Raw genomic sequence first — 22449 nt, 5'->3', positions numbered from 1 at the left:
TCGAATGACCCCTTGATGGATCCCGTGATGGCTAGTCAGGTCTAGCTAAGGTGGGTAATGGCTTTGATGGGATCTGCACCGGCACTAAGGTGTTCGTGCTGTGGTACCCCACCTGTGGGTAAAGTTGCACACCTCTGCAGAGTTAAAATCTATTCGAATAGCCGTGCCCACGGTACTGGGCAAGTTACGGTGTGGTCACATAACTAGTGTTTCTCTCTGGGAATGGATGGGCTGGTGTGAGTTGTTTGGAAAGTGTCCGGCAGTTGTGCCGTGAGCTACGGCGGACGGGGAGTCCGGTAGCAGTTTAAAACTTGGATCCTGTGTGGATCAACACCATGTGCTCTTTGATACAAGAAAAACTGTTTGAAAAAAAAAAAGCTTTTAAAACAAACCCCTGCATACAGTAGAGTTTTCCGCAAATGAACCGTAACCTTATCCTTGGATTGTCCGGTGCATTAATTTCTGTTATACCCCTCCGTGGGTGTGATTGGACTTGCTGAGTACGTTTGTACTCACCCCACTCCTACTTTTACAGTGGAAGACCCAGACTACGCCCCCGAAGACAACGAGTAGGGTTTCGTCCTGCACCCAGTCTTGCCTGTGGTTGAGGCCACCGTTGGATTCCGCATGGCGCAAGACTCTGATGATCCTTTGTTCGTAGCTAGTGTAGTTGTGTGGGTTTTGGTTGTAATCCTCGCGATAGTGGCGCTTCACTGCCCATTACCGCGCAGAGTTGTACGGTGATGTACCATCTGATGTAATAAAAGTGTTATCAGCCTCCTGGGACTGATAATTCGACACTTTTAAGTCTTCCCTGATGGGGGGACGCTTCAGGTCGGATGGCCGTGAAGAAGAGGAAAGGTTGCGGCGGATAGGCTTTTATAGTTTTGGCACTCGGGGGTAAGAATGGTATTTGAGGCGCCACCCGCACGGAGCGCAAAGGAAGAATTGAACACTGTGCACGCACGCGCAGAAGCAGAAAGGCAATCATAACTCGAGAGAATTTCGGAACAAAAATATTTTATTCAGAAATGGGGGGCATGTGTTGACGCCCTTTTTCGGCACGTATCTGCCCCATGATGAGGCAAGAGATGGTTGATGGAAGCTGGCCGATGTTAAAGCAGAGAATGCAGCCGATTGGTCAATATGGCATCGCAGCCGGTTGAACGGAAGTGGCGCTAATGATCCATGTCAACAAGTTATCATGTAAAGTCCGAATCTTGTGCTAGTTGTTTTGTTTTAGAAAGATTGTTTTCTTTTTTGGACAAGTTATGTAATGTCGTGATCGACCAGGAGTTGTATCTTAAGCTATAAATATTGGCCTGTAGGCTTGTAATCAGAATAATCATAAGATCAAATACAATCATTACTTCTTTCGTGTCGGCGACTTCGCCAAACCCTAGTTTCATGGCTTTTTCTTTTTCCTCAACAAGTTCTTCCTGTTGGCAGGGCTGCATCGCTTCGATCTCCGGCTTGCTGGTAAGTTCCGTGTTTTACCGAGTAATTTAGATCATTGATTGACGATGCATCGCTTCTCTCTCAATTTATTTATTCACCAGTTATCAATATTAGCTTTGCTTTGCGAGATTAATTCACTTTGTCTTGTTTAGTTTAGCTTTTATCACGGTTATCCAGCTTAGATTTAAGTTATCAATCAGCTTTTACTGCAGTTTTGCTATTTTAATCTATTGCATCAAGTATAGCTGATCAGATCTAGGTCTAGGTGTTGTTCGCGAATCATTATTAAGCAAAATTTATATTGTTTCTGCAATCGAATCGGCTAGCCATAGCCGATTACTTTTCGATTCTTATCAGACCTTTTGGCCAATATCCCCGTGGAACGATTCGTACCACCAGCCGGTACATTCTAGTATTTAACGTGTCTTATCCCTTATCAATTATAAGTCAACTTGACTGCCACGCCTTGCACCTACGCGAAACTATCTTGGAGCCTACGCCGGAGGAAAGCAAATCTCCTAGATCCTCGTGTTGGGTCACGTAGGAAGCCGATCGTCATTTTTTGCGTCAACATGGGTAATACCTCAGTACCATCCTATCTCTTCCTTTTTTTTTGGTAAACTAGTTAGAGATTGTTACACCTCCATTCCCTGAGAAATATACGATATCCTGAATACTCTCCGGGTGAAGTGCTACAGCGGTATATCCATGCGCTTGCGAATTCGATCTGTGAACGTTAAGAAATACCCCTGTCTATTTGCTCTACGCCTAATCCGAATGTGGAACACTATGAAGGATGGACATGACTGTCACCACCTGCCGCCTACCCCGACAGACCGTGGGAAAGGGTAGCAAGCAAAGATAACTTCGAGCCTAGATACCATGTCTATGCTATAGATTACTACTTCTAACCCCGGCCAGACTCCGTCTTAAGACTCAAGTCCTTAGTCTAGAAGCAACCATCCGAGGATGGACAATGATCCCGCAAGCGAATGATAACTAGAACTTAACCTTGATAAGTACTCACCACCATAGACGAACCCGGATACTTACCCAAAAGAGGCTCGTATCCACCGTGGTACAAGTAGAGGGAGGCTGACAACTCCGGCTCTCCTCTTAAACTTCTCCTCCACGCACTCCCTAACCTACTCTACAAAGTAGCACTAAAAGGGTGGAGTCCCTCTACTCTTCTCTTCTCCAAGTGATGTGTGTTGAATGAGAGGGCTCCTCCTCCTTTTATAGCTCGAGAAGTCGGTTCCTGCCATCTTTTGTATGGAAACCTTGGCAACTGACCTTGGGATGATAAGAACGAATCCTCAGCCAAAGTCTATCGGGACGGGCTCCCGGCCAGGGTCAGCCGACCCCCTGGTGGGCCCCCTGGCCTCCGCCTTCGTCTAGTGAGCTGTCCTGTGGGCCCTTGTGCTGATCTTCGGTGATTTGTTCCATGGCAAGACGGTTTGCTCTGTAGGTGGGCTCTCTTTGTAAGTGTGACGCAACGCGGGATCTTCTGCGTCTTCTGCTTGTTTTCCTCTTGTTTCATAATTATGTACCGGAAATCACTTATTGGCCACTACATATGGAACTAGGTTATTTTAAATAAAATCTGTGAGTAAGGTGTATGGTTTTCCTTTAGTCATGAGTATAAATGACGGTTTGATTTCACACTTAAGGACCATCAATAGTGCAAACAACCCTCTGACGGAGTCGTCAAGGTCTAGCCCAGATTTTATGTCAAAACACGAGTAAAAGATGTTCAATGAAACATTATCGGGTATATACAAGTCTGGGCTAGATGCCAAAAGGTGTAAGAATATAGCCCACGCTGCACCTATGGACTCCTTCTCTAATTGCTCAAAGCCGAGGATATCATCGGTAGGGAGTCTATGCGTTTTGTAACGGAGAACGAGTAATAAAAGTCAACTCGAAGTTCTTTCCAATCACCGCTCATTTTTCTATCATGCGGGTGTACCAATGCATCGCCCTCTCTATGAGAGAGAAAGAAAACAATTTTCACTGCAAGGTTTCCCGTGTCATGCCTGGGATTACCAAGCCTGAACACAGTTCCTCGAATTCCTCCAAATGATCATAGGGATCTTCATTGATTCCTCCAGAGAAGGGTCGATTTTGAGCCATGGCTATAAAGCTAGGGCGGAGTTCATAGCTAGATGAGGAAGATGATGGTGGCTCATAGAACTCGTTCTTAGGAGTGGAGAGCTGTTGGATGGATAGCTGCTCCATGGATAGTGGGGGTGGAGATAGAGTCAAAGGAAAGTAAAAGGATACGAGGATGAACTGTCCGAAGATAATATAGCTACCATTCCCCGGCAACGGCGCTAGAAAGCTTGTTGGGTATTTTAATGATCACAAATAAATCTGCAAGCATACAGATACCATTGTAGCTTTCACTGTGGCAGAACCAACCTGAATTATACCGGCTCAAGTACGCGAGTTCACTCCCAAGGGCTCCAACGTGCTTCAAACGGTATAATCCCTTGGCCTGTCGGGTAACGTCCCGATAAACCACCGATACACAGGATCAAATAAGGTTACCTCACACGAAGGTGAGTCCAGAGATACAGTCACCATCATATTTTACATCACAGGGAATTACATTACAAGAGTTCTAAAAGCAGTACGAAGTTTCAAATCTAGAGAAAACATTACAAACTGTTAAAGTTAAGGTTCTTAGCAGCGGAAAACATACGCGACGATTCCTAACACGTCGTCAAGACGGATGCCATGCTAAGCCCGGGCACGACATCACTCGGCATCATCAGCATTGGCCGGGGACGGATCCCATTCCACGGACCAATCCTCTGGAAGAGCACAGGGCCAAGACAGGGGAAGAGTAGAGTCTTTAAAGGCATTACCTGAAAAATATATAACTAGCAAGGCTGAGTATACTAATACTCAGCAAGGCTTACCCGGGTTTGGGTATACTTTGCCCGTAACTAGACTCATGAAGGCATTTCAAGGGTTCTGGGTTTATTTTCAGCTGAAAAGCAACAAAGAGTATGAACTACTTTCAAATTTTAGCTTTCACGTTCTAGTTGATTATCCATTCTAGGTTAGCACCTACACTAAGCAAGCAAGATAGAGATTATCATCCATCAAGATTGTTCCATCATTAGTTACACTTCTTACTCTATGTGGTAAAAGTGATAAGCAGTCTCATTCATCGTGAGAGGCGGACGATTCCTGAATCAAAATTCAACCTTGCAAGGTAAACCTAACTCACACGCTTGGAACATTCACGATTGTTCCGAAGCAACCGTTTGCCTTTCATTCCGGGTTGTGGACAGGGCCACCACAAGCGACTGCAGGACCATACGCACACCCTATATGTGCAGGACGTACGTCTGTAGTGCGACTACAAAACCCGTACTCCTGGTTGCCCTTGCAACACATATTCCCACACGTCGAATCAAGTAACCAAAAGAACCAAATACATGTGGTGGTCAGTATGTCCACTTGCCGGGCCGATTGGTTACTAGGCTTACCACTTACCATATTTCGCGGTATGTGGTTAGTACTTTCAAACGCTTAGCCACCACTACCACACACTTCGACCTTATCAACTTTTATCAACACAGACGGGGCAAACTTCCAGGTCATGTCACTGCACATGATCCTCTTCCATGATCCTTATAGTGATTACAGAAAAGTAAACATTCAACTCCTATATCGCGCGAGTGACAGGAAATCACCCGACTTCTACCGGTCCTATTAGCAGAGCATCTATCCGATAAGGACTCGGGCACAATACATTGGATTCCTCGTATCCATGCATCTAGGGTTTCATTACAATTCCTAGACTTAATGCATAAGTATAGATAAATAGACATAGATTGTTGTGTAAATAAAGTAGTGGGATATGTCCGGGGCTTGCCTTTACTGGTGGGGCTGAAGTCAGGGATGTTAGTATTATTATCTTCCGAACTTTGGTTCGGGGCTTCAGATAATCCCTTGGTGACGTTCACTTGGTCTTCAGAGATGTCCTCTGCAGACTCCTGGGAGATCTCGTAGATACCGTATGCGGAAGTAGTCGTATCTACATGCAATGCAACATTACATTCAAAATGTGCACATAAAACTATCTTAATTCACGATAACGTTGCAATCCAACACTCCTTTAACATACTACTCACATAACAACCAGAAAGATCTGAACTAAACTTAGGTAAAGCTTTAGGTGGACAACTAATTAGAATCGGCTATTAGTTGAAGATTACAAGAGAGCGGATCGGAAACAACAGGGTTTAGCCGATGGAATCGGCAAAGGAGGGAGCTATCTACTTTGCCTTAGGAAATCGGCTGATTTCCGTTTGAAAGAGAAATTGGCAGAAGTAGTCTCTATACACGAGCAGAAGAGATTAGCCGATTTGAGTTCACTTTAGGTCAAATCGGCCGATATGGATAGGGATGTTAAAGGTACGGTGCTTCAGGGATAGGAGAAGGAAGGAGCCTGCCGATCAGAGCATGTTTTTGTCTAGCCAATTGGATGTGTTGTATCGACCGTGCCTAATAGAAGCTTGTCCGATGTGCTATTTTGCCGATCTATTAATGTGCGCCTTGGCTTGTGAAGCCGATTTGTGTGGCTTATATCGGTTGTGGCTGAATCGATTTGTGTGAGCATCGACGTTCTTAACCGATCGCTGTGCGCATCGGTATAGTCGATCGGTGCATCAGTGAAACTAGCTGATCTGTGGATCGGTATAGCTAGTCGATCAGTGTATCGGCACGCTAGCCGATATGTGCTTGAGTGTTACCCTAGGTAACTACAGGTGCTTGTATCGGCTTGATTACCTCAGCACAACAATTGAGTGCCGTATAGCCGACTGGAGTGTGGTTGAGGGTAGGTGACCGATTGGTATATAGCCGATTTCTCAGTTGATAAATCGGCTGATAGAAGTGTGTGGATAAGGATGGGAAAACTAAAGATTGATCGGTCATATTTGACTGATATGGAGAGCAACTAGAATCGGCTTGGATCGGTCGATAGCAAGAATCTTAAGATCATGTGTATATCTCCGATACATCGACTATGTGCAGCCGATGTAGGACAGAACAAAAGAATTGTATCGGCAGTAGCCGATATGAGGAAGATAGCAACCATATTAGCTAACCAGCCGATGGTAGAAGCATATAAAAAGAAACGCATCGGCTGACAGCGGTTACACAGAAACATCATAGACGCAATGGAAACGGATGATTAGTGGCTGAGCTGATAGCCGACGCCGAAGCATAGCTGCAGAGATGTATAAGCTAAGCAGCAGATTCACACGGACTAACAAGGATCCTTATATGAAAAGGACCTTAAGGAGATTGCAATCAAGACAAGGATAACGTCTTGATGGTAGGGATATGAGCTCTCGCGTGAAAAGACTAACTAGATATCACACATCTCTACTTAAGACATACATCCTATGATCTACCTTTCAGCTACAACTCATGCTTAACATATAAGGTACCAGTAACTACAGTAAAGCATTCATTTCCTACTATTTATCCTAGATCACGAATCAAAGACTTTCACTCAAGATCACAACAGAAAACTTGTAGATTTTCACCTAAGGATTTAAACAAAACTGATTTTGTATTTTTATGAACTTCTTACGAAATTCTATGAAATGTAGAAGTTCACTGATTTGAAATAAAGAAAGCTCTGGAAGTTTTACAGAGAATACCCTAGAACTTTCTAAATCAAAGCATTCAAGTCCCTGGTCAGGTAAAACAGAGAACAGGAAGATAACGACGATATTCCGGCAAATGAGTCGCCGGCATTAGGAAGATTCAGTAGGTCAGGGCAAACCTTGGAGTAGCCTTGGTTGTGGAGAAGAATGGGCGGAAAATGAATTCCCGCGACGAACGGAATCGGCGATGAGAAGTACTCGACGGTGACGAGATTCCGTGGGTGATGAAGAAGCTTGCCGGGAATTGCAGTGGGTGAAGAGTGACCGGAGGGGTATTCCTCACGGTGATCCGTGGCGACGATAGTCGACTTTGCCACGGCGATGATGTTCTGGCGAAGGGATCCGAAGAGGCTCGATAAGAGGGTTCACGAGCTTTCTTGAGGTGTTGTGGTCTTGCTCGGACGATCGGCGAGGAATAGGAGTTGCTAGATGTCGAGGACTCACGGAAGAAGCCGATAGGGCCGGATTGGTTCACTATGCTGATTCCTTCGCGACCCTCAGGGTTTTCCTGCACACGGGTTGAACTTCCTCTGCTCAGGCACTCATGGCTCTTGATCTGCTCGCGCGTGGCCTGTTACCTTGCACGCGCACACGCCTGCGGAAACGAGCTGAGTCGGCCGTCAGTCTCGCGTCGCGCTGCACCAGCCTGCCTGCGGCGCTCTGCTCCTAGGCCCTCCGCGCACACGCCTGCCCAGCGCCCGCGCCTGCTTGCGCCGCAGCCGCCCGCCTGAGCCGCCGCTACTCCGCCAGCCGCCCAGCGCGCCAGCGTGCTCCGCCTACGAGCCGCAGCCGCCTGCGCGCCGCGCCTCCGCTCGCGAGCCGCAGCCGCCCGCCGCCAGCGCCCGCGCGCCTGCGCTTGCACCGCCCGAGCCGCGCCGCACCGGCTCGCGCACGCCTGCGCTCGCCCGGCGCCGCTCTGCCTACTGCGGCCGCCGCTCCTGCCCGAGCCCGGCGCCGCTGCCTGGTGGAGGAGAGGGAGAGAGGAAGAAAAGAGGCATTTGGATGGAGCTGCCGCCGGTGGGGAAGAAAAAGAAGGCGCCAGGATAAGGAAGAGCAGAGAAGAAGGACAGATGGAATTCCCCAAGGACTTATGCGCAATCTAGAAAATTGCAGGGACTTTTCTGTAAAGCATAAATTTCTCATCAATCTAAAATCCTAATGAAGGAATGCCCAAAACGAAAGTTGGAGAGTTTTTCAAACTCTACAACATTGCTTTAGGGCCCAAGTTCAAAAACTCAAAATGTATATCTTTACACGTTAAATTTTGAACAAAAGTTGGATTTGAATTACTTTTGTCCTAAAGAGTGTAATATCATAATGTTTAGGACTTAAATGCAAGTATTTATGACACGTCATGATGACAGGATAGATACGTCATAATGATTGGATAGACATGTCATAATGACTTGCACCTTTTACACTTTAGTCCTGAGTAACTTTGAAAGTTACTTTTGTAATTCAAATACTTGCATAAAAGGACTTGTACTTTTATAAAATTACGTAAATACCCTTATTTTCACAACTTTACCCAAAATTTTTACACACTTCAACACATACATTCAAATGAAACTTTTGGATAAATATATAATTCTTACAATAAGAAAAACATGTTTGCAAAACCACCCTTCACTTATTCTGAAATTACTTTTCATCTAATACATTTTGCAAAAACAACCCTAGATTTTGCTATAATTACAAAAATACCCTTTTTACTTGCACTTTAAATTTTCAAAAGCTTCACACAAACACACACAAACTTTACACTAACAAGCACATACTTCACACTAACAGATAATGTGCCTAGCTTACAAGTACATGAACTGTCACATTCACTCAGGAGTATTTCAGGGTATTGTATTCCACTGGAAAATGTGAGTATATTATCTAAGGCTCAGATTCATCCGAGGACACCATACTGGATAGAGGGAAGGGGCAGAGAGGATTTCTAAGGCTAGAATCTAAGATAGGATAGAACTATCCTAATTGTTTACTTCAAGCTACTATCTTCTTCCTGGATAAAACATGGTTGCTCCAATAATACGGCACTGAAATATACCAAAAGGGGGAGGATTACGCTAAGTAGACAGGGCTGTCCCCACCTTCTACCTACCTCATCTACACCGTCTTTTACTAACTCTACAATTGTTCAAGGGCATCCGTCTCTATTAGGAGCCTTAGACTAGAGTACCCACTAAACTAGTGAATGATTGATCCTGTAAACAGCTATCGAACTAGACTAATCTTAAGTAAGACACTAAAGCACAAAAGAAATCACAAATACTTACTATGATTGATAAGTATCCGTCGAGATACAAGCTGGAGGAAAGCGCCGAGGGTCAACAAACTCGGCACCTCCCCGACTTCCCCTCACTCTCTCCCTATTTTCTAAGCACTACCTAGGCAGCACTAAGCCTCTAAGGTGAGCCTAAAGCTCAAGTATGAGAGTGTAAACACAAGAGAGAAGTGTGAGCTCTGTGTCTCACTTAGGAGCCCCCCTTTAGTATTTATAGGGGTGAATGAGGCGGTTCCTGGCAGGTAATCCTGTTGAAGCATGCAAAACTGACTTCTAGAAGTCACCAGAGGCAGCCACGTGGAAGCAACAGATAAGGGGGCCAGGGCCAGTTCGGTTGAAGCATCGGTTCAGCCAAACCCTGGCCACCGCCTCTCGCCACCGACTTTGTTTGGGAGACTGGTAAGTGGGCCCTTAAGGCAGTTACAGGTGAGTCATGCAGAATTGAGGTGGTTTTGGTCCTGTTTATAGGCTCATGGATTTGTGTGCTTCTCTCTGGTTGGTCGGGGTTTGTCTCCTTAGATCAAAGGGTGTGTTTTCTCTCATTTTATGTCCAAATTCACCTGCACATATTTTTAGACCAACATCCGTGGAATCCGTTAGATAACAACCATGTTAGCCCATGCTTTTCTTCCATTTTTATGTAGGATTTGATGGTCAAAATTGGTACTCAACGACTGTCAACACTAACCAAGTCTAAGCACCACGCCTAAACTATCGGGTCACATACTCCTGCCTCCCGGCAAGGTAAAGAGCACACACAAATAAGTAGAACTTGCTACTTACACTGTCAAGGGATCCCACAGATCAAAGGAAGTAAGTAGACAAATAACTAAAGTAAATAGAAAGACTAGTGAGATATCGACAAGAGATGAGGAAATTCACTTCAAATATGCTTCATTCCTCCAATGCTACAAAGTTGGAGATGAGCCAAAGAACTCTCGCCTCAGGATTCTCACCTCGCATTCTCCCTATTCTACTCTAAGGATCAGCAATATCTTCTTGAGACTCTTCTTCTCTCCAAACGGTGTGTGTTAGAGTGGAGGTATGGGCATGTTGATGGTCCTTAAGTACCAAATCTGACCGTCAACCCCTATAAAGAACAGTGACAAAACAAACACGAAATTAGATATAAGAGTTTATCACTAATCATTTCCACAAGTTTTGGTGAATCATTGTTTATAGGTGACCATGTCTGCATACGGAGGAAAACCGTGCTCAAACAAAGGGAAAAGTACATTTCAGAGCATGCGAGCACGAGAATTGGAGGGTCCACAAAGCTAAGAAAGACACCTCCGATCAATCAGAGGCTGGCACACAGATTGAAGGGCCCACAAATAGGAGAAAACCGTCTAAACTTACCGCCAACCACCCTGTACCTACTTGGGGACCCACCTGGCAGTGTCCCAGACGAAAGGCGGCGCGAGAGGTGGCGTCCATGGGTCGGCCAACCCCAGGGTCACCCAAACCTGGACGGCCTCCTGTCTCGCTCAGTTTTGGCGGAAAGATCCCCCACGCTCTCCCCAAGGCGGTTCACAAGGTTTCCATGTATAATTCCACCAGAAACCGACCTTGGAGGACTATATAAGGAGGAGGAGAGCCTCCCATTCAAGACACACAATAAGAGAAGAGAAGAGCTCCACTCCAAGGTGAAGCCCTATCTCCGTAGTGCTTAGAAAATAGGGAGAGAGTGAGGGGTAGTTCGGGGGAAGTGCCGGCTTGTCGGCACTCTTCCCCGGCCTTTGTACCTCGACGGATGCTTCCTCTCTTAAGTAAATATTCGTATCTCCCATGGTGGTGAGTCTTTGGATTGAGTAAGTTCTATTCTTTACTTGTTTACGGGATCATCGTCCGTTCTTGTGATAGATACTCTAGTACAGGGCCCTGATAGAGATGAATAAACCCTGATCAATGCTAGAGTAGTAATCGACAGCATAGATGTGGTGTCTAGACTTTAGGTTGCCTTTGTATGCCGCAAGCCCCATGATGTTGCAGGGTAGGGGGTAGGTGGTGACAGCCCTGTCCGTCTGCCATGTTCTAGGACGTGGTTTGTGAAATCCCCCATATTTGGGTTTGTGTTGATGCTCATTACGAACCAATTTTGACTGTCAAATCTGGCATAAAAATGGAATAAGAGCATGGGCTAACATTAGAATAGGGTCGTTATCTAATGAATTCCACAGGTGTTGGTCTATTTTTGTGTGTAGGTGATTTTAAGCTAAAAATGCAAGGTAAGAGCAAGCTTGAATCCAAGGCAAAAGGCGTCGACCAATCAGAGCGCACCGTGTAGCTTCCCATGGATCAAAGGGCGTACGGAAACACATTCTCAATCAAAGGCAACACCTCTCCGTTTGGGTATATCCTAGTGCCGTAGTACTGGAGCTACCAGGTCTTATCCTGGTAGAAGCCAGTAGTCCGAAGTAAAAACTTAGGATAGTTCTATCTTACCTCTGATTCTTAGCCTTAGTAATCCTCTCTATCTCTTCCTCTCATCGGTGTGGTGTCTTTGGATGAATTTTGGCCTTAGGTAGTATACACACGTTCCTCAGTGGATATGATACCCTGGAATACTCCTAGGTGAAGGCTACAATGATATTTCGTGTGCTTGCGGATTTATTCGTGACGTTAAGAAATACCAATAGTTTAGAGTAGAGTTAATGGCCGGATATCCATGGTCGACCAGGATCAGTTTGATGCCCGAAGTAAGTTTGATGCCCGAAGTAAGAAGTAGAGGTTGAGCTTATCTTTACTAATAAAACCGTAGGAATCCTCTCTATCCTCGCATACTTTAATCTTACTCTTGTGTCCTTGGATGAACCAGTTAGAAGGTCAATACCTCCGTTCCCCGTGGAAATACGATACCCTTAAATACTCACGAGTGAAGTGCTACAACAATATCTCCGTGCGCTTGTGGATTATTCTGTGAACGCTAAGAAATACCAATGTGACACTATTTATAGCTCTTCAAGGACGGTTGCGTAGCTTGTAAGTAGGTATGGCGGTTAAGGCAACTGCCAGCCAAAGGGGGGCACGTGGCGCTCCAGTGGGAGGTCGACCGGCCCGGAATTGTTGCCACTTGTCACCGCTTTTGGCGTGGACACTCTGATCAAATTCTCGTAGTGGTTTTGGTTTCACCGACCATCATTTCTTCAGTTGCAAGGCCGGCCGACCTTGACTAGGCCGGTCAGCCTGGTCCTGAATTGTCTCGGGTCCTCCGTTCCGCCGCTTTCTTGATCAATGCGTGGGATTCACCTAGGATGCTGTCAGCTTGGTCCTGGCGTATCTCGGTCCTCCGTTCAATCGCCTTCTTAATCAATGCGTGTGATTCAACTGTGGATTTAAGGCATATGCCTTTCTATCGTTCTTTCTAGTTGTAGAGACTATGTGCATGTAAAAAATGTTTCTAAAATTTTTTATTGTTTGTAGGATAAATAAAAAACCAGATGGAAAATACAAAGTAATATGAAGTCGCTGGGAGAGAACGGGGGAGCGGGGCTGCCACCGCGGGCTCGAGTCTTGTCCTCTTGTAATCTTGTGCTCACGTGCCCCGTCGAGGACGGTGCTCCTTCACGTAGGGGGAGGAAGAGGAGCAGAGAAATATCTTCTTCCCTTCTCCTTTCCTCTTCCCCGTATCCTCCCCACTCCACCGTCTCCTCGAATATCCCGGCGCCAAGAGCTTCTTCGATCTCTCTCTAGACATCTATCTTTGCCTCTTTCTCCTCTCTTCTATCGTCGCCATCCACGGCAGTCCGGTAATTTTTTTCTGCCGACCGGCGCACTCACACGTCCGGAATTTAACTTTTTTTCATCGATCTGTCAAATAAACATTTTTTCCTTCTGATTTGGAAGGATTTAGGTCATCTCTCAGATCTACTGCTTTGTTGCTTCTAGATCTTCGTTGCAGCCCGTGGTGACCGGTCGCTAGCTACCTCACCGTTGGATTCCAGGTATTCCTTAAACCCTTGCTCTTTCTTCCCTAGATCGGACTGGTTCTTAATCCGTCTAGCAATTGCCAAGGATGTCTCTAGAAAAATTAATTAGTATGTATGTTTTTTTTGTTGCTGTTACCATCGTATTTCGACTCCCAGCCTACTGCGTTCTCTTTTGTTGACTGCGCGCTCAAAGGGATGGTAATCACATGCAACCATTCAATGTCTAATTTGTTTAGCCTTCAAAATGGTAATGGGAGACTGATTGTTACTAAAAATCAGTGCAGTTCAGATCCTTTTAATTTAGCCTCAGTTTCTGTCGTTGAACCTATATGCTTGACCCTATTGTGATTGGATTGCAATGTGTAGTTGCTAACCTGTCTCCAGTTTTCGTAGGAGTAATGTTCATTCATGTATTACTATTGTCCTGATATTATAGGTTCAACCGGCATGTCTGGACTGCGAAACAAATTTATGTGCTAGGCTCATGTTATAGGCAGCATTGTTATCACTCTTAGCCTCTCAGGCCTCAGGCACCTAGAGTAAAAACGAAAAACATTCTTGGCCCCTCAAATCCTGATGGAGCTTAAAATTTCACAAAAACTTCAATACTGCTTACATACCCAGACACTAAAACAGTTCAATTCACATCCCTCACCCTAACTACCATGGTCTAGGTTCTGTGCTGTACCAACTAGGGCATGATATTAGCATTGCCACCTGTGCTAACATATCACAAAGTAATAAAACAAAAGCTAAAGAAATTCCTTTAGCCACTGATATAGAGGCCTGCTGCCAAGTGGAGGGTAGGGTGACATGGCAGCAAAGCGACCAAAGGTACCCACAAAACCATCCTAGGGAACTAATCTGCACCTGTTTTAACATCTGGAGATGTAAAACAAACATCATTAATGTTTAGGGCTCCGATCTTTCACCACGGTCTTCAATATCAGTGTTTAACCATTGCTTTGAATTGCAAATACTGTTTCTGCATCAAATTTTTTCAAAATGATCCTTTTACTGGAACAAGGAACCATAAAGGCTATGCACTTATTGATCAAGATTTTGAAGTTGACTAACCATTTGAGAATGAGGGGCAACTAAGTAATTATTGGTCAAAGTTTATGTTATGGTCCCTAAAATATATATTGTCAGACTATCTTGTGATTTTTTAATGTATTTTAGAGAAATCCAGCATTCGATCTAGATATTGTCTAGTACAAAAAATAGGGGGAATTGATTTGAAATGTTTTCGAGGGTAAAGTTGTGTCAGCTAGACTAACGGTGATAATGGGGATAAAGGCTGCAGAAATGGAGACAACGCACACGGAGGAAGTGAAGGTGGCTTCTAATAAAGTTGTAGTTTATGGACCAGACATGGATGAGTGGGACCCATGGAATCCTCCCTATCCTCAATACTGTCTTTCTCATCCTGATCTTGGCTCCAAGTCCCATCCCCAGTTGATTGATGAGGTAGATTAAATAACAAAACTTATGGTATTCCTCTTTTTTCTATTTTCTTTCCTTAGCTGTGGCTTTTGACACATTTTCTCCCTCAGTACTATGATCAAATAAAGGAAATTATTGCTACATCAAGAAGAACCAACATAATCATTCCGGACCGTACTCCTCAGGTTCCTTTCTATCTTCATTTGTAGAATTCCAAGTATTTATCTTTCGGCTATTTCAGCTTTTCTGCTTTGTAGCCATGTGATGGTTAGAGGAAGACTTTGTTTATTTTGTTATATCTTGTAATAGATAGTTGACTATCTTCCACCCTTTTCAATTGTGAATTTGTCAATCCAGGAAGTGGATGATGCCTTCTATGGTATAGTTCCCCGCTTGTTGCCCATACTGGAAAAGGATAGTGCGCGGCGCTTCCTTCGCTTATTCCGTCAAGCGGGGGGCAGCATGAAATGGGGTTTTATCATCACCCCAGTGACCTTCACTCAGATGGTCAAGCAAAATGCTTTGCAATGTGCTAAAGTTGCCTTGGATGGCAAGGCACCTGAGCTTTTTGGGTTCCGTGCCAACCCCAACTGCATGAACCGTTATGGATATTTCCCCCTCCACCAAGCTGCTGAAATATTTTCTGTCGACATGGTAAAGTTGCTCTTCAGTTATGGTGCATCAGCAAATGTACGCACTGCAGGAGCTGAAGTCATTGGGGACCTACTTCCACTCCATGTTGCGGTTGAGAACACTTGCCTGCATAAGTATCTGGAGGAAAATGCATTTCCGAACCATGAGGATCTGGAGGATAGTCAGGCAACTCTAAACTATATCTGCAAGCTTATCCATCTGCTGTGCCTACCTGAGATGGTGCGTCACAGACTCACATCCATCCCTGCTCGAATTGTTACTTTTGCAGCATAAAAAAAAATAAAAAGTAAAGAGTGAATTGCACTCTGCCCCATATGAAGATGCCATGATATGGAAAAGAAACATGCGTAAAGCATGCTGTGGCATTTGACCCTGTATATACATGCCAAATTGTTTCACTTGCCCTACCCTTCCCTCTAACACACCCCGCCCCTCCCCTACACCCTCTTACTCCAGTTTTTAGTGTTGGCAGTGGTGGATTAGGGCGTGGCATCAAGTTTGTCTCTCCCTAGTTAGGTACTGTGAGACAATTTAGTTGTTTAGGGGCAACTGGAGTATTACATGTCATCATGTTGGACTAATGCACAACAATTTTAAATGTTTTCATGAGCATACAATGATGGCATGTCAGTTTTTACTTGTATGCAGATGACTAATGAGACTTAGAATTTGTGTTTGTTTATCATGATCATGGTCCAACAAAGTGGGAATAGAACTTTCGGGAAGCTAGGGATGGTGCAAACTGGCAAAGTGAACAATTTGGTTTGTTTATTTGGGGATGAAGTGACACACCATGCTTTATTTGGATTTTTTTCTGAAACTATGGCACCTTTATGTTGAGCATTATGCAATTAACTCTAAAAGTTATTGAGCATTGGAGCTCTTATCTCAAACCACTAATGCCACGACCTAAGTATTGAACTTTCTTACGTGTCCACTTATTGAATATGTAGTGTGTCATTTTTTGCATGTGTCCATGCATCGAGACACATTTTTGATTAGTTGAGAAGGAGTTAGCAAATTCCAGTAGACGCAGCAAATTTTAATATTTGATTTTGTTTTACTCGAATACAGAAGTATTTATTGAAGTTAGTCAGCATTTTGTGCTGGTGTTGTACAAATTCTAAAACCCTTTGATTTTGTTCCTTTGGTTGTCTTTGTAGAAAATCTTCTTGGATACGACTAGACTGCTTGCAGAAAATACTAATAATGTTGTTGATGAGCTCTGGAATTACATAAAGGATGGAAAACTTGTTCAGACTGCAGTTTTGCTCTTGGCAGCTCAGGAACATATCCGCGGGGGACCATCCTGCAAGGAAAATGGCAACAGCAAGCCAGATGGGTTTTCCATTAAGTCATCATGGAAGAAAAAAGGCAATACCAAGCCAGATGGGTTTTCTATTATCATAAACCGTATTATGACCCACAAAATTAACTTGGCGGTGCAGACAGGTCAAAACAGAAAGACAAATAAGGAGCTTGATATCGAGAAAAAGCTTACTTGTGCTGCATTACTGCTTGTTCGTGCAGTTATCAAAGCTGGTGAAGTCCTTGATGCATATATCCGATCACATCCAGAGGTACTGACTTGTTTGTATATGTAGTTACAATTCTAGTCTTTTTGCGAAGTGTGTACTTTGCAGCAGTATAGCAAGTACAGACTTTTCAGAAAAAACATGTCTCAGAGCCTCAGACATATTGTTCCCTGGGCTCGCGAGCGCCTTCCACCTTCTCTACTGGTGTTCCTGCATTAACCTAATTAACAAAAAATCCTGGAATTTCTCAAATCATTGATAGAAAGAACAAAACACCTTGACGCTTGTAGGTTTAAGCAATAATTTCAGATTAGTTTGGAAGCTACAAAAAACTGGTTTGAACGGGATAACTTGCATAAAGTTGTTTATTTATGGTTTGAATGGAATAGCTATAACTCGCATAAACTGGTATATTTAGGCCCTTTTTGGGGAATTTCAGCTTCAGGTTAATGCTAATGCCACCAGGGTATTAAGTTGTACCAAAAGGGAGACTGCATCTCCGCCTTCTCAATTAAAACTAACTGCTTAATCGATCTAAGTGCTTGGAAGCTAAAACCTATCTCCACTAGTGTCACTGAGAATCCAGAGAAGTTGTCACCAATTACTTTAGAAGGCCTTCAGGCGGTCAATTACTGACTTAGAAATGTCTTTCATCATCTAAAGCTGATGTACTTTATTTTTTACACTACATAGCCAAGCCTCGAAGTACTACATTGATATATTGGAAATAAGTTTTTTAGTACATGTGTCCATACTGGTAATTAGATTTTTATTTCTTTTGGAGTGTTGAATGGTTAAGATCCATTTGGTGCACATTCTTTTGTTAGTTTGACATATTTACTTTGTTTCCATTGACATTTTGTCTGTACTGATTTTCTACAACAACTTTATTAAAATTCTTAATTTGCTTTATGCAGTGGATGTGTATTCGGTATAGTAAATACTATAATTCCTGTTTTAAGTGAGCACAACAAAACTGCTAAAGTGGAGTCATCCTGATTCACAATGTTATTATGTTTGTTAGTTGATCACATGTGCATTGATAGCCTATCTGGAATGCTTACTTATAAATGATGACATATATGAAGTACAGTAGCTATGTTGGACAGTTACCATTTTGATTATATCTTATAGTAGTGGATTTGCATACCATAAAAGATGAGAGAATGCACTGGCAGTCCTTGAACACTTCCCTTGGTGTCATCTAAGTCCTTAAACTTGAACAATGCATATTTGAGACCCTAAACTTGTTAAATGTTCAACTTGAGGTCCACATCTTCCTAGTAAGCATGAAGCTTCCTATATGGCGCACCTTGAGAACTACCACATTAATATGAAACATTGGCAAATACATGATGATTTGGGAGATTTGGTTCTCGAGTGGCATACTTAACAAGTTTATGGTCTTGGATCTCCACTTTAATAGTTTCCGGAGCTAGATGACATCGTGACAAGTTTATGGACTTTTTTACTCGATATATGATGACATTATCACCACAGCCAGCATCGGTGCTTCATCAGTACGGAATATTTATTTTCTAATGAACATGTCAAAATATATAAAAGCGTTGCAACTATGTTTGGTGATTACTAGTGATGTTAAGGTTGTGTTATTACTTAATGATTTCATATATGTAGCATAATATGATTCTACATGTTTTTAGTGCTTAGACCCCTAAATTATGCCCTCATTAGTTCACAAGAACCTGGACACCCAATATATTTTTAGGACTTGTTCTGACATGCTACAAGGATCCAATGTAGTTAAAAAAGTTTTATTAAACCAAAATACATGTGTATGGCATTGTGATTTCCTTCATTTGAAAACTTCTGCATACCAATTTTCTGTCATCTCTGCTGCTATTGGTTATGATTCATCGCTGCATCATCATCTTCAACATCACGTTACCCACTGACCCATCACAAAAACATAATCACTCATGTCTCAAAAAACTTAAATATGGCGTGCAGGTGCCCCATAACATGCAGGTATCCCATGACGAGGTACACGAACGTGTCTCATCTATTCTCAAAGATAGTGGTTTTTGTCCGCCTAGAGCAAGCATCAACATTGGAGACCTGTACTATTTTTACACCCCTTTTGCTTTGTTTCAATTATTATAATTTTACATACAACTGCACCATCAATATGCTATTCATTTCTTTGTTCTACTTGTTCTTGAAGCTGCCCCTATGAGAATGTATTGTCCAAAAAAGAGTCACCTAATAACCATGGTATGTCAGTACTTGTGTTAATTGAAATATCTCTCTCAAAATTTGCGAAATGAGCCCCATTCGTTCTGTGATGGAAAACAGGGGATATGATTACAGTCAAGGAAGGTTGTCAACCTTCAGCAATAAAGGTAATGGTTTTACTCATGACAAAGTTGATATCCCCTCTTTTTGGTTGCTTTCTCTTATTAAGTTTATGTTGGGGAACTGGAATCTGCCATGACATTCTCCAAAAATTCCTCAATTTAGGTAATTATCTTTACCTGTTTGAAAACACTTTATTGGTTAAATCACTGTGTCCAGTTTATCCACAGCTAAATATGATCCTAAAACTAGGGTAGGGTTACTAACACTGTTGCCATTTAATAACTTGCATGATATTTTGTAGTCTTATCGATTTAACCATCTGTTTGGGTTACTGGTGATATAAGTCTGCTCGGAACTGAGGAAATTGTTCCATAAGCTAATCTCTAGAACTTATAGCAAAGCATGTGTTGCTTTCTATGGTCACAATGGCAGTTTCAAGATCGTTTCTCTAGATGATAAGTGGTTGAGAGCAGCTTAACGTATTTGCAATCGTGTTAGGGCCTCCGTTTTCCGATTCCTATACTTTTCCTTTAAAAATCCTCCAATCCAAACAGGGCCTTAGTGAAGTACGGTATGTTCCACTTTATTAGGCATTTTAGTGTTCTGTTTTGCTTAAAAGTACACCAAAGAAACCCTGCAAGTTGAGAAGTTTGCTGGAAACTCAACCAGATCCTTTTCTGTCAGTTAACTCATAACCTTTATTTATTTTCAGATTACTGCACATGGTCAAGTTGTCAGTCTGACAAGGGGTTTTCTTTTTTTCTTTTTACTTTCTAGACCAATTTCGAGTGGAAAATGAAAACGGTTGCTATGTTGCCTATGTTCTGGTTTAGTGTAGTTGATTTAGTTTTCTTTTGCTGGGAAGGACTGGTTCCAAGCTTAAACCTACATAGACCACTGAAACAAGTTTTGTTGGACTGACAACTCGATCAGTGAAAACAGACAGGGCAAAGTGGCCAACTGTCTTATATCTAGAATTACATTAAACCTGTGGCTCTTCCACTGCCAAATTATCTGGGTTTTTAAATAGGAAAAAGTCTATTTTACTCCCCTCAAAAATTCATTTTGTCCGCTTAACCCCCTGAACAAAATTTAGGCTCAACTTACTTCCCCAAACTATTTCAGTTGGTCAAATCTACCCCCTACTGATATTTTTCTTTTTTCTTTCTCCGCCTACAATTGGAATTTTAACTTCAATTTTTTCTAGATGACTTATAATATGATGCCATATGCATAAAAATACAATATAAATTCTTCATGATTACTTTTCATGCAGAATTGTATCTCTAACATCAATTTTGTATTAATACTCCTAACCTATGAAAATAACCATGAAAATTTTTTAATGTATCTTTGTAGTTGCCGCTAATTTATCTATTCTCAATTATGCATGTACACCCACACAAACCAGCCTATCTATTTAGATCACATGAACTCTTTCTTTTCATGAATTCTCAAATTCAGAACTTACTTAACCTTTGTGACCAGTGAAGGCGCTCCTTGGAATAGGGAATTAAGAGAAGTTGTGAACTAGTTACATGATATCCCACTCCAGAAGAATATTACTTGCTTAAATTATACCATGATATCCCACTGAATGACAATGCAGATAACATGTAATATACCAAAGCTATTGCTGCCTGGCGGCTCATGCTGAAATGTTTCTGTATGTGATTTCTAACATTTGGACTTCTTGTGCACTATGATACAGGTGGTGAGAAACAGGACACCTAGAGGATGGGAACTCAAATACATACGGAAAAGTTTTTTCCCATGTTGGAGATCAGTTCTGAAAGCCAGGACAGCTTGTAAGGTTGTCCGATTAGAGGACATGCACGATTTTGAAAAGTTTTGGGATAAATCAGGCCTTCGACCTTCACCAATTCTGGATCCCAAACTTGTTCTGCTGGGAAGGGCTCACCAATTTAGTAAACATCAAACCAAAAGGATGTTTTGTAGTGCTGCATTGCCACTGCTGAAGCTGTTCAGAAATGCATGAGTGGATGGTACGCCATATGCTTTCTTGTCCAAATTCATTTATTATCATCAACAAAGACAACATGGGGACAGAAACTTGCTGATGCACCTAATAATTTTTAGAGGCTCACTTGGATTTATTAATATTTTATCTCATTCCTCCTAGTTGTTTCTACCTGTGCCAATTTTTACTCACCACATTTTGATACATAGTTACATTTGCATAATCCCTTTCGTGCTCCAATCACCTAATATTTTCGTTTTTGTTTGCACAGGTTCCTGTAGGTTATCTCGGACTCGTAAGATTTGCTTTTGTTGCAGCCTTGCGGGTGACTAGGAATGATCAAGTTACATTACTAGGCTTGTCTGGGCTGCTAATTCTTTTGCTTACTATTCATGGAGTTGCCTTACTTAGCGTCATGGACTGATCTGTTAAATATGTAACGGCCTGGTTGAATTTGTACGGCTGTTATGCAACTATTACTACTTTAGTATCATTTGAACAGTGATCTGAACGAAACATGCAGAGACCGTTAACGGTATGAATGTTTGATAATCAGTTGCTGAATGCAAGCTACAATTTGCGTAACAGTATTGCATAGACGTTATATATATGTTGTTGCGGTGTCACCTAAATTGCTTGATTTTGGTGATGTGTTTGATTTTCTAAGTTTCACATCAATGGTCTCCTGATTAGTCGATTTTTACCTTTGCCATTTGGACGTGGATTTGTCATGTAGTATAAAAAAAAACCACCAATACCAACGCGAATGAAAAAACTTTAAAGAGATAGAGCCCCAAGAGGGGAGAACACTGAGAGAAGAATATTAAAGAATAAATTTTATATGATTTTGTCATGTAGTATAAGATTTGCATGAAATCCAATTTAAATAATTTGGTAGGCTTTATGATTTTGACTTGGCATATGATGTGGCTAAAAGCATTGATTAGTTAGATATTTATATGACTTAAAACACCCTTAGATGGTACAAAACTGTTGTTAAGCCGGGATGAGGATGATTAGTGCACCTGCTTAGTTAGGTAAGCGGTTGATTTGCACCAATTAGAATATAAGAGATTAATGTTGTGCTTTTGTAATACTCAAGGAAGGAAAATATACTTTTTTCTTTAATAAATATAATATC

General features: G+C 42.5%; 1 protein-coding gene across 3 annotated transcripts; it reads left to right on the top strand.

Annotated features, from left to right (window-relative positions):
* The first annotated feature begins 12938 nt into the window (after window positions 1–12938).
* LOC112899578 lies at window positions 12939–21895 on the top strand. Of its 3 annotated transcripts, none has more exons than XM_025968097.1 (11): window positions 12939–13193; window positions 13333–13388; window positions 14673–14843; window positions 14930–15004; window positions 15177–15692; window positions 16637–17053; window positions 18980–19089; window positions 19194–19243; window positions 19325–19371; window positions 21039–21333; window positions 21580–21895. In XM_025968097.1, the coding sequence occupies exons 3-10, from the start codon at window positions 14682–14684 to the stop codon at window positions 21324–21326; spliced, it is 1665 nt and encodes a 554-aa protein (XP_025823882.1). In that variant the 5' UTR covers window positions 12939–13193; window positions 13333–13388; window positions 14673–14681; the 3' UTR covers window positions 21327–21333; window positions 21580–21895. The 3 variants fall into 3 exon arrangements, with proteins under 3 accessions (XP_025823882.1, XP_025823885.1, XP_025823883.1); XM_025968100.1 differs by having other exon boundaries at window positions 12944–13193; window positions 13298–13388; XM_025968098.1 differs by having other exon boundaries at window positions 12944–13193; window positions 13291–13388.
* Window positions 21896–22449: the final 554 nt, after the last annotated feature.

Source organism: Panicum hallii, chromosome 7 (assembly GCF_002211085.1).
Source record: "Panicum hallii strain FIL2 chromosome 7, PHallii_v3.1, whole genome shotgun sequence".
NCBI lineage: Eukaryota > Viridiplantae > Streptophyta > Magnoliopsida > Poales > Poaceae > Panicum > Panicum hallii.
Note: the sequence above shows the minus strand (reverse complement) of the source record. Positions and strands in the feature narration are given on the sequence as shown.